The following is a 13476-nucleotide window of genomic DNA, read 5'->3' as shown; positions in this document are numbered from 1 at the left end:
ACATACATGCTCCTTCTTTTGACTTACCCATGCTCCTAGCCCTAAGTAAGGAATTTCCTAACTTGAGGAATCTTTTCTTCCTTATGACTGGAAAATGATAACAACAGTTGCAAGCCTTTGAGTCTGGGGAGGAGTGTTCAAGTCCCTCATTGTCCAGGGAACATGGTCAACTGTGAAAGTCAAACTCCGCATCAACATCCTGGAGCTCAGAGAAATAAAAATGCCTCAGCAACACTAAACCCCCCTTATTTAAGAACACCCAATCAGGGTGCAGTTAGACAATGCCATGGCTGTGGCAACCATCAAGGTAGCACCAGGAGTTATAAAGACTTTAAGGAAGAAAGCCAGATAATGGACGGAGACTCGCAGTGCGTTTGATTTATGCAGTCCATATCCCAGAAGTGGAAAGCAGGTTACCTCAGCCGTCACTGTCTGGATCAAGGAGAATGGGTCCTTCACCCAGACATCTTCAATCTGACATGTCAAAATGGAGGCCCCTAGTGTGGACATCTTGGCGTTCAGATTCAACAACAAACTATTGTAATTAGGACTGACGACCTTTAATTGCTGGAATCGGATGCCTTGAATCTCCTGGTCAGTCCAGTCATTTCCACTTCAGGTTTATGTATGCCTTCCCTCCCGTGCTAATTCTACCTCTTCTGCTCCACAAGATGGAGCAGGAGAAGAAACTGGTGATTTTCATTGCACCAAATGGGCTCAGACGAACCTGGTTACTAGTAGATGACTCCTGATTTCTTCCCAACAAGCCAGACCTGCTATCCCTGGCTTTAAGAGACTGAGGGGTTTATCAGTGTATCATTCCTACTTTGCTAAAAGCAAGAAAAGCCACTTCCAACATTTACTATGGGATTTTTTCTTTGTCTGGTGTAAACACAGGCACTTCTATCCCAGAATTTACTGTGGCTTGCATTTTGGTCTTCTTACAATCAGGCCCTAACTCTAACTTGGCCTTAAAGCAGAATTTCACCCAAAAGGGGTAGTTATGTTCTTCCTCTTCCCTGCTTCCTCTGCTACATTTGGAATAATGGTTTTGACAGGTACCCTCTCCCACTTCCGGACAGATAGCAGCACTGGATCCACCAGAAGTTCTCCCTGCCCACAACCTTCTGGGACACATCACAGACACGTCACAAAACACTAAAGCTCCTCTTTAAGCACCCCGAAAGCACAGGTTTTGGCCTTGTCCGATCTTTTACAAGCCTCTTTTATTGCTCTTCCTTGTGAATACCTTTATTCAAGGTGTGCGAAAACACCATACACTACACACTCCTCCAGGACAGTGCATCACAACAAGCCCTTGAAAAACTGATCAGGTGCAGGTCTGGCCTGTATTGTAGAAGATCAAAAAGGTAGGGATAGATAACTGCACACTGTTATCAGTACAATTTCAATTTCTTTATTACAATTATGATAATAGCCACAGAATCACAGCACACAGATAATGAGCAAAACATGAACATGTTTCACACTACGAGCACTTAATCATAATGATTAGTGCTTGTAAAGAAGTTGCTATTGTATTGCTAAAGTGTGTAGGAATGGGCGAACTTATGCTCAGGCCAAACTTTCCTGGTTCGGACGTTCGGTGAACATCCAAACAAACGGGTCATTCGACCGTTTGTTCGCCCCCCCGAACTGACCACAATGCATTGCGAGTCCTGATTGGCTGAAGCAGTTAAAGCTTCAGCCAATCAGGGCACAGAGCACTGTCAGAGTCATGATTGGACACTGTCATCATGACTTTATCCTATCATGGCTTATTCCTGCCCCACAGTATAAAAGTATTCTTTCAATGGCAGCCATTTTCAGTGTGATTTTGGCGTGGATAGTGATAGAACAGGGCTCTGTTCAGTGCTATCAGTTAGTGTGCTATACTGTGCTATTTTGCTTCAATTGTCAGTATAGAATATTGGTTTAGTGTCAGTCTAGGGATAGTATGAGTGTAGTGAGTAGGACCATCATTCAGCTTTGCATAGTGTGCAGCTAGAGTAGGGACAGCTCAGATAGTTTCACTGTAGTGTAGTGAGGCCGTGTCATTCATACATACATTAGTGTAGAGTAGGGACAACTCAGATAGTTTCAGTGTATTGTAGTGTCAGTAACCTTGACATTAGCGTATAGCTAGAGTAGGGACAGTTCAGATAGCGTCAGTGTAATGACGGTTGAACACCGTCTATTTGATTGCGTTACTGCCAGTTTAATGCCATTTACTTCTGTGTGCTTTACTGCCAGTTTAACTCCATATAGTTTTTTGTGCTTTACTGCCAGTTTAACGCCATATAGTTCTGTGTGCATTACTGCCAGTTTAATGCCATATAGTTTTGTGTGTGTTACTGCCAGTTTAATGCCATATAGTTTTGTGCGTTACTGCAAGTTTAATGCCATTTACTTCTGTGTTCGTTACTGCAAGTTTAACGCCATATAGTTCTGTGCATCATTATAAGTTTGGTGCATTATATTGCAGTATATTAAAGTGTATCCGTGGAGTGTGTCTGTGTAGTGTGAGTACTCAAATTAAAGTGCACCAAACACCACTTTACATTGATTAAAGTGCATCTACGTACAGATTTACACTTCTTTTTTACATTTGCTTATAATCCCAATAATATCTGGAAGGATAACAAGGAGAGGCAGTTGTTCCCTTGGCACTGTAAGGGGCCAGCAACAAATGTGTCCACAGGCAAAGGTGGACGCGGTGGTCAGTCCTCAGGCAGGGCATCCGTTCCTTTGTGAGTGAGTTTGCCCATGCTATCCTGCCACAGCATGCAGAGAAGGTGGTGGACTTGCTTACTAACCCTTCCTCATCCTCTGTCACTCAAGCAGAGACAAGTGTGCAGTCCCCTGCAGTTGCCAGAGTAGATAAACCTGCCGCCTTGTCCACATCTATTCCTGCAATAGCCCCAACATCAGCCATGGATGAGTCAGCTGAGTTATTTGACCACAGTGTCAGCCACTTGCTCCTTGATGATGCCCAGCCATTACTGGATTCAGATGTTGGTTCTGAGGTTGAGGATGACAAGAACATGGGCCTAGAGAGAGGGGAAAACACTGGTAGACAAATTGGCATTCATGTTCCCCCAGCCGCAGCGTATTGCCAAGTTGTCTCCAGTGGTAATGATGATGATGGAGGAGATGATGATGATGAGGTTACTGATGCGACTTGGGTGCCTGATAGAGCAGAGGAGGAAACTGAAGGTGAGGTGGCACTTCCTCAAGGAGGCCAACATCAAGAAAGGGTAGAGAGCAGCCACCCTATTCCACATTCTGCAGCTGTTATCTCCCGGCCCACTCCCCAAAGCTCAGCTGTCTGGGCCTTTTTCAGCACATTTGCAGCAGATCACACTGTTGCTAACTGCAAAATGTGTCTCGGGCACATCAAACGTGGCAAAAACACCAACAATTTGGGTACCACATGCCTAACAAGGCATTTAACATCCAACCACTCAGGCCGTTGGCAAGAACACCTAAAAGCCACACAAAAGGGGCACAAATCTGTTCCTCCTCCTCCTCCTTACCCACTTCAGTCTGCCCCTGCTATACCGAGTCATTACCTCTCAGCAGCCTCCACTGACAGGGATGATGGTATAGCACACGGTGTGCCAGGTCCCAGCAGCACACCAACAGCTGAAGACTGTAGCCGGCAAATTTCTCTGCCTCATCTGCTGCAGCAGAAAAAATACAGTCCCTGCTACCCACATGCCCAGCATCTAAATACAAGCTTGTCAAAGCTCTTGGCTCTCCAACTTTTGAGTTTCAGCCTGGTGGATTCTGCCCCCTTCCGTGAATTTGCACAATGTGCTGTACCACAATGGCAGGTTCCCAGTCGCTACTACTTTTCACGTAAGGCCATTCCATCTCTCTACCATCACGTGGAAGGGAATGTTCTGGCATCATTGGACAAGACAGTCAGCCGTAAAATCCACCTTGCTGCTGACACGTGGTCCAGCAAGCATGGGCAGGAAATATATATTTAGTTCAAAGCACACCGGGTAACGCTGCTTGCAACTCGAAAGGATGCAGGACAGGGCTCGGTGCTGCAGCTTGTTGTGCCCCCACATCTCCATACAGCTGGGGGTGATGATGCCAGACCTGTGAGCGCTACCCCCTCCTCCTCCTCCGCCACCTCCATGCCCTCCTTTTCAAAATTGTCCTATGAACATCAGGTACCCCCTAAGCGTTCAAAGTGCTATTCCATGAGTCAGGCTAAAGAGGTTCCATGCAGTGCTTCAGCTGGTGTATTTAGGGGACAGGAACCACACCGGAGCAGGGATTCTTGCAGCTCTGCAGGGACAGGCCCAGAGGTGGTTCACACCATGCCAGCTGGAGCCAGGATTGGTGGTGTACGATAATGGCTCAAACCTCCTGTCCGCCCTTAGACAGGGAAAGTTGACACATGTGCCATGTCTTCAATTTGGTGGTGCAGTGTTTCCTAAATACGTACCCAGGGTTGCATGATGTGCTAAAGCTGGCCAGGAGAGTCTGTAGCCATTTCAGGTGGTCATAAACAGCCAGTGCTTGGTTGGCTGAAATTCAGCGGGAATTCCACCTGCCCATAAACCTGCCTCGGCTTTTTTTTACCCAAGCCACTGGATGATCATTAAGGATGCATGCACAGTATTGTCACCATTTGAGGAGGCCACAAGGATGGTGAGCCGTGACAGTGCATGCATCAGTGTCACAATCCCTGTTGTGTGCCTGCTGGAGCAGACTCTGCATGGCATTATGGATAGGGCACTGGAGGCATAGCAGCAGGAGGAAGAGGAGGTCTTCCTTTCCTCTCAAGGCCCACTTTATCCAGACACTATCATTCCTATGTCACAGAACACACAGGAGGAGAGAGGGGAGGATGATGAGGAGGAGGATTCTGGCACTTTCATAGGCTTTGAAGAAGAGGAAGACATGCGTCAATCTGTAAGCGATGGCTTTCCAATCCCAGTACGTGGCTGGGAGGAGGAAGTTCCAGATACTGTCATCCTGAGTGACCCCGAGGAGTCTGCTTCTTAAGCCTCGGCAAATTTGAGGCGCATGGCGCATGGGTAACCTCATGCTTCAAAGCCTGCGAAAAGACCCAAGAATACATGGCATAAAGGAGAAGGATGATTACTGGTTGACAACCCTCCTTGACCACCGTTATGAGGGGAAGGTCTCAGAACTCATCCAGTCCACACAGAGAGGGCAGAAGATAAAATCTGTTGAGGACACGTTGAAGAGGATTTTATTGAACATTTTTCCTGACTCCAGTAGGTAACAGTGTCATGGAAAACGTTGTTTTGAGTCTTCTGTTGGTCAAGAGAGGAGCGTTGGGATAAGGCGTCCGCCTAAGTGAGGCATTTCGGAATTTTTTTAGTCCTCGCTGCCCAGGGCTGTCAGCTTCCACATCCCATCAGCAGTGTCTGCATCAGATGGTGGACGATTACCTCGGGGCCAGAACAGAGATGGAGAGCTTTCCAGTTGATGATCCACTGACTTAATGGGTCATGAGAATAGACCACTGGCCAGAACTTGCCCAGTATGTATTGAGTTGTTGGGCTGCCCTGCATCCAGTGTGCTTTCAGAATGGGCGTTCAGTGCTGCAGGAGATTTCGTTACTGATCATACAGACTCCATGGACCCTTTGACTTTTATAAAAATGAATCAGTCCTGGATTACTAGCTATGAAGCCCCTGATGCCAATGTCACTGATTAAGTCTTTTTGGGATGTGGAATCTCTGCAGGACTTTGAGGCTGCCTAGCTTTGAGAGTGTTCAATCATTTCATCTGGAAGAATGTTTTTGGTATAGGTTTCATGGGCCCAATTAACACCCAAAGACCAATTTTTCAGCACCGGTTTGACAGGTGCATATCATTGCAATTTTTTTTTTGCCTTCATCAAGTGCACCTCTATAGGATTACAGTGGGAAGGCGCCCCCGACACCCAAAGAGAAATTTTTCTGCACCTGTTTGACAGGTGCATATCATTGCAATTTTTTGCAGCAAGGCCAATTCTTGCTTTCATCAAGAGTACCTCTATAGGGTTACGGTGGGAAGGCACCACCGACATCTAAAACCAATTTTTCTGCACCTGTTACTTCTATCCAAAGTCAAAGTGATACCAGAATGTATCCAAAAAATCTCAAATCTTGTTCCCAGTGCACTACATTGTGGCCTCATCATACACACTGGCTCCCCAGCTGTTGCTGAGCAAAATAAAGGCAGCTTGCAGGGAAAATGTCATTTTTTTGGCTTTATAAATGCAATTATTGCTGCAGCAGATTCTAGACATGGTTCAGATCTGCCACTTTACAGGTAGACTAAGAGGACCCCACAGGCACTATATTGGAAGGAATTTTTCATTTTTGTGCTTTCACTTTAAAAATCAAAAAAATCCCTGCTCATTTAAAAATGACGTTTTTCACAAACTTTTTTTTTCATTGATACATGTCCCCCAGGGCAGGACCCGAACCCCTATAACAATTGCATGCCAAATCACTTACATATAAGCCGTCAAAATGGGCACTTTTGAATTTTGATGTTCGGGTCCCATTGACTTTAATGGGGTTCGTTATTCGTGTCCAAACTTTCGCAGTGTTCGAAATTTCTGGTGCGAACTGAACAGGGATCCGTTCAGCCCATCCCTTCCTGTGTGCGGTCACCCATATGTTCCTTTTTTATTTTCATTTCAAAATGTATCTCACATCAGGCCCCCCATGCTGATTCATTCTTTGTCGTAGGTTGAAAAGTAGGAATGCATCTCCTTGCTTGTAGTCTTAGCTAAACTGTGCTTTTAGAGCACATTCAAAACAACTGTTACAGGAATGCCGAGTAGTAGCATTGCACTGTGCTTACCTGCAGAGCACCACATCCCCCAATGAGCCTATTTAAATGCAGATCATTTAAAAAGCTAAAACATATGCATCTTGCATCTTCTCTCTACCTAAAAATATGGTATACTTTTACTTTGTTAACTTTACGCTCATTGCAGAGTAATTCAGCAGAGGAATGTTGTTGGTATTTTGGAGGAGACCTTTGTAGTTTGATAGAAAAAATCAGAAACCATTAAAGATAAACTCCAGGTTTACTGTGATTAAATAGTTTCTTTGGGCCTGACTGGAGAGTTGTATGATTGATGACGCAATTTCCACCTCAGTCAATTAGAAAAGCCTCTTGGACAAGCTTGTCCCAAACTATTTAAAGGAGATGTATGGCCAAAGCTCTTTTGCCTATTCTTCTACTGTAGGTCATGGGAGTGCAATTAGTTCTGCACTCCTGTGACCCAAATTCAGCCAACTCCACTGAGAGCCTGAGCTAGCCATGCCTTCCCCCTCTACAGCCCAGCTCTCCAGTGAGCACAGGAGTGGTAGAGCACAAAGTGGTGACTGATAGTCACCGCTCTATGCTCAGAGCAGACCCGAGAACTGATCGGTCAGTGGTCTTTGATCGCTTAGTGCTTGGTGTAGGGCTGGCGGGAGACAGCTGCAGCATCGGGTGAGTATAAATGTTTATTTTTAATTCCCACACTTCTCTTTTAAAGTGATAGTAAACCTGGGGTTTGGCTTTAAAACCTGTGCTATATATGAAAAGGTCACATTTATTGAAGGTACAGATCCCATAGAAAACTAGCAGATTATTATGGCAGATGTGACTAGGGAGAAATATGTTTCTGAAATGGTATCACCTGCCTTTTTTCTGTTGGGACTGTTTCCTTTGCAAACAAGGCTAGTTCTAACGCACAGGTTGGATTGTTGCTGATTTTCCCAGCAATGTGTGTGTTATCAATGGGTAAACATATCCCCCCCCCCCACCCCCGCTCCCTGCCAGAGCTCAATCAAAGCCTACGATGACAGCTGCCTAGTCTTTAAAATACTTTACTGTGTGGACAGTGTGAACCTAGCCTTACTTCTCCTTTTGCTTTGTTTTAGGGCAACCCTGTGAAGAAGGATGACCTGTTTGTGGCTGTAAAAACGTGCAAAAAATTCCACAAAGACAGAAGTATGTCTTCTTCTCTGGTATCGTATATAGTTTGCTCTTTGGCTGTCTTAAATTTATATTATTAGATACCTCAACATATACAAACTTAGCTACTTAACCACTTCAGCCCCGGAAGGTTTTACCCCCTTCCTGACCAGAGCACTTTTTACAATTCGGCACTGCGTCGCTTTAACTGCTAATTGCGCGGTCATGCAATGCTGTACCCAAACGAAATTTGCGTCCTTTTCTTCCCACAAATAGAGCTTTCTTTTGATAGTATTTGATCACCTCTGCCGTTTTTATTTTTTGCGCTATACACGGAAAAAGACCGAAAATTTTGAAAAAAAATGATATTTTCTACTTTTTGTTCTAAAAAAAATCCAATAAACTCAATTTTAGTCATACATTTAGGCCAAAATGTATTCGGCCACATGTCTTTGGTAAAAAAAATGTCAATAAGTGTATATTTATTGGTTTGCGCAAAAGTTATAGCGTCTACAAACTAGGGTACATTTTCTGGAATTTACACAGCCTTTAATTTATGACTGCCTATGTCGTTTCTTGAGGTGCTAAAATGGCAGGGCAGTACAAAACCCCCACAAATGACCCCATTTTGGAAAGTAGACACCCCAAGGAATTTGCTGAGAGGCATGTTGAGCCCATTGAATATTCATTTTTTTTGTCCCAAGTGATTGAACAATGACAAAAAAAAAAAAAAAAAAAAAAAAATTACAAAAAGTTGTCACTAAATGATATATTGCTCACACAGGCCATGGGCATATGTGGAATTGCACCCCAAAATACATTTAGCTGCTTCTCCTGAGTATGGGGATACCACATGTGTGAGACTTTTTGGGAGCCTAGCCGCGTACGGGGCCCCGAAAACCAATCACTGCCTTCAGGATTTCTAAGGGCGTACATTTTTGATTTTACTCCTCACTACCTATCACAGTTTTGAAGGCCATAAAATGCCCAGATGACATAAAACCCCCCTAAATGACCCCATTTTGGAAAGTAGACACCCCAAGCTATTTGCTTTGAGGCATGTTGAGTCCATGGAATGTTTTATATTTTGACACAAGTTGCGGGAAAGTGACAAATTTTTTTTTTTTTTTTTTTTTTTTGCACAAAGTTGTCACTAAATGATATATTGCTCACACAGGCCATGGGCATATGTGGAATTGCACCCCAAAATACATTTAGCTGCTTCTCCTGAGTATGGGGATACCACATGTGTGGGACTTTTTGGGAGCCTAGCCGCGTACGGGACCCCGAAAACCAATCACTGCCTTCAGGATTTCTAAGGGCGTACATTTTTGATTTTACTCCTCACTGCCTATCACAGTTTCGGAGGCCATGGAATGCCCAGGTGGCACAAACCCCCCCAAATGACCCCATTTTGGAAAGTAGACACCCCAAGCTATTTGCTGAGAGGCATGGTGAGTATTTTGCAGCTCTCATTTGTTTTTGAAAATAAAGAAAGACGAGAAAAAAAATTTTTTTTTTTCTTTTTTCAATTTTCAAAACTTTGTGACAAAAAGTGAGGTCTGCAAAATACTCACTATACCTCTCATCAAATAGCTTGGGGTGTCTACTTTCCAAAATGGGGTCATTTGGGGGGTTTTTTTGCCACCTGGGCATTCCATGGCCTCCGAAACTGTGATAGGCAGTGAAGAGTGAAATCAAAAATTTACGGCCTTAGAAAGCCTGAAGGCGGTGCTTGGTTTTCGGGGTCCCGTACGCGGCTAGGCTCCCAAAAAGTCCCACACATGTGGTATCCCCGTACTCAGGAGAAGCAGCAGAATGTATTTTGGGGTGTAATTTCACATATTCCCATGGCATGTTTGAGCAATATATCATTTAGTGACAACTTTGCGCAAAAAAAAATAAAAAAAATAAAAAATTGTCTCTTTCCCGCAACTTGTGTCACAATATAAATTATTCCATGGACTCAACATGACTCTCAGCAAATAGCTTGGGGTGTCTACTTTCCAAAATGGGGTCATTTGGGGGGGTTTTGAACTGTCCTGGCATTTTATGCACAACATCTAGAAGCTTATGTCACACATCACCCACACTTCTAACCACTTGAAGACAAAGCCCTTTCTGACACTTATTGTTTACATAAAAAAATAATTTTTTTTTGCAAGAAAATTACTTTGAACCCCCAAACATTATATATTTTTTTTAAAGCAAATGCCCTACAGATTAAAATGGTGGGTGTTTCATTTTTTTTTTTCACACAGTATTTGCGCAGCGATTTTTCAAACGCATTTTTTGGGGAAAAAACACACTTTTTTACATTTTAATGCACTAAAACACACTATATTGCCCAAATGTTTGATGAAATAAAAAAGATGATCTTAGGCCGAGTACATGGATACCAAACATGACATGCTTTAAAATTGCGCACAAACGTGCAGTGGCGACAAACTAAATACATTTTTAAAAGCCTTTAAAAGCCTTTACAGGTTACCACTTTAGATTTACAGAGGAGGTCTACTGCTAAACTTACTGCCCTCGATCTGACCTTCGCGGCGATACCTCACATGCATGGTGCAATTGCTGTTTACATTTGACGCCAGACCGACGCTTGCGTTCGCCTTAGCGCGAGAGCAGGGGGGACAGGGGTGCTTTTTTTTTTTTTTTTTTTTTTTTCTTTATTATTATTATTTTTTTATCTTATTTTTAAACTGTTCCTTTCATTTTTTTTTTTTTTTAATCATTTTTATTGTTATCTCAGGGAATGTAAATATCCCCTATCATAGCAATAGGTAGTGACAGGTACTCTTTTTTGCAAAAATTGGGGTCTATTAGACCCTAGATTTCTCCTCTGCCCTCAAAGCATCTGACCACACCAAGATCGTGTGATAAAATGCTTTCCCAATTTCCCAATGGCGCTGTTTACATCCGGCGAAATCTAAGTCATAAAATGCTCGTAGCTTCCGGTTTCTTAGGCCATAGAGATGTTTGGAGCCACTCTGGTCTCTGATCAGCTCTATGGTCAGCTGGCTGAATCACCGGCTGCATTTTCAGGTTCCCTGTTGAGACAGGAGAGCCAGAGAAAAACACGGAAGACGTTGGGGGGGGAGGGGCATTCCCTCCCACTGCTTGTAAAAGCAGTCTAGAGGCTAATTAGCCGCTAGGATTGCTTTTACATGAAAGCCGACCGCTGGCTGAAAAGAATGATACCAAGATGATACCTAAACCTGCAGGCATCATTCTGGTATAACCACTCAAAGTCGTGAATGGCGTACCTGAAGACAAAAAAATGGTTAACAATAAAGCACAGTAAACGGTAAGGTATAAAAAATTGCATACCTGAAAAGCAAACATGATAAAACATAATAACAATAAAACATTGCAGAATAGAATACAGTAAAAAAGAACAGAACAATAGAGAGAGAGAATAGAGAGAGAAAGAACAATAAAACGACAACTATTTTTTTTTTTATTTTATATTTTTGTATGTGTTTTTTTTTTTTTTTACACTTTTTTTTGTAACTAACTTTTATAACTGTAACCGGTTCCAGGTTCGGGTCTCTCAAAATGCGATGGCATCTTGGGAGACCCTGTGAAAGTGTGTCCTAGTCTGTGGAATGCTGTACCCTACGCTAATACTCAACTAGTGCATAGTAGCGTTCAAAATATTCACCAATGCAAAGACCAGGATTGTCAGGACAGGAGGGACAATGATAGCGGGTGTCACGCCTATATCCGCGCTTGCTGCAGACACATCTTTTTTGGGGGGGGTTCGTTGGGTAGGGGTACTCGGGAGGACATAAAGAAAATGCCTCTCATGCAGCCGACTGCATTTGATTGGGGATGTGAATGGGGGAAGTACGGGCGCTGCAGAAGCGGTGGGTTCCCAATTAGGATTGGCGAATGCAGCAGGAAGGGCACTATGGGCACGACGGGCCTGTGTTTGTCTTCTTGGTGGCAGCGGGACACTACTTGTGCTTGCCACCTCACCAGCTTGAACTGCACTTATGGGACTCGCCACGTCACCAAGTGTTACTGCAGTGCTGGTTTGACTACGACCGGGGTGTACTAGGCCGCTGGTGCTTGCCAGTTCACCAAAACGCTACCAAAAAAACTGTTAGCGATCGCAAGGATCAGGCCTGACTCTGCGAACGCTGCAGTTATGCGTTTAGTGTTTTGTAAGTGACAGTGATCGATCGATACTGCACTTGGGTGGGCTGGGCTGGGCCGGGCGGAGGGGCAAAACGCAGGTGCTAGCAGGTATCTGGGCTGATCCCGCTAACACTGCGTTTGTGGGAACCCTAAACTGCTGGGGACGCTAGTATAGATCTGATCGGATCAGATATTGATCCGATCAGATACTATACCACTAAGGGAGGCGTATGCTGTGTGCGTGGGTGTTAGCGGTACTGGCGCTAACCTGACGCTGCCTGGGGCTGGTGCTTGCCAGTTCACCAAAACGCTACCAGAAAAACTGTTAGCGATCGCAGGAATCAGGCCTGACTCTGCGAACGCTGCAGTTATGCGTTTAGTGTTTTGTAAGTGTCAGTGATCGATCGATACTGCACTTGGGTGGGCTGGGCTGGGCCGGGCGGAGGGGCAAAACGCAGGTGCTAGCAGGTATCTGGGCTGATCCCGCTAACACTGCGTTTGTGGGAACCCTAAACTGCTGGGGACGCTAGTATAGATCTGATCAGATCAGATATTGATCCGATCAGATACTATACCACTAAGGGAGGTGTACGGTGCGTGCGTGGGTGTTAGCGGTACTGGCGCTAATCTGACGCTGCCTGGGGCTGGTGCTTGCCAGTTCACCAAAACGCTACCAAGAAAACTGTTAGCGATCGCAGGGATCAGGCCTGACTATGCGAACGCTGCAGTTATGCGTTTAGTGTTTTGTAAGTGACAGTGATCGATCGATACTGCACTTGGGTGGGCCGGGCAGAGGGGCAAAACGCAGGTGCTAGCGGGTATCTGGGCTGATCCCGCTAACACTGCGTTTTCGGGAACCCTAAACTGCTGGGGACGCTAGTATAGATCTGATTGGATCAGATATTGATCCGTACAGATACTATACCACTAAGGGAGGCGTATGCTGCGTGCGTGGGTGTTAGCGGTACTGGCGCTAATCTGACGCTGCCTGGGGCGACGCATATCACCGCTGGGCGATCAGGGGGCTAAACCTTTATTCGGTAATAAACGGCGGGTGCCCTGACACTATAAAAAATAAACGAACTAACCAGCGTCACTCGTAACAGTTATACGGTGATCAGTGGTGAAAGGGTTAACTAGGGGGCAATCAAGGGGTTAAAACATTTATTAGATAGTATATGGGGGTCCCTGTCGCTATAAAACGCTGACGGCGAACCTAAATATTTACCTCACTAACTAGCGTCACCAGCGACACTAATACAGCGATCAGAAAAATGATCGCTTAGTGACACTGGTGACAGGGGGTGATCAAGGGGTTAAAACTTTATTAGGGGGGGTTAGGGGGGTACCCTAGACCTAAAGGGGGGTAATATT

The 13476-nt window shown here is 44.6% G+C and overlaps 1 protein-coding gene across 2 annotated transcripts in view; it reads left to right on the top strand.

Annotated features, from left to right (window-relative positions):
- The window catches only part of B3GLCT (beta 3-glucosyltransferase), a 1077075-nt gene that overhangs the window by 897732 nt on the left and 165867 nt on the right, over nucleotides 1-13476 (top strand). For both annotated transcript variants that reach the window (XM_073613355.1, XM_073613354.1), the window contains exon 10: nucleotides 7920-7989. In XM_073613355.1, the coding sequence (XP_073469456.1) occupies nucleotides 7920-7989 (70 nt within the window). The remainder of the gene's footprint in view (nucleotides 1-7919; nucleotides 7990-13476) is intronic.

The sequence above is a fragment of the Aquarana catesbeiana genome, linkage group LG02 (assembly GCF_042186555.1).
Source record: "Aquarana catesbeiana isolate 2022-GZ linkage group LG02, ASM4218655v1, whole genome shotgun sequence".
NCBI lineage: Eukaryota > Metazoa > Chordata > Amphibia > Anura > Ranidae > Aquarana > Aquarana catesbeiana.
This window is presented reverse-complemented; position numbering and strand designations above follow the sequence as displayed.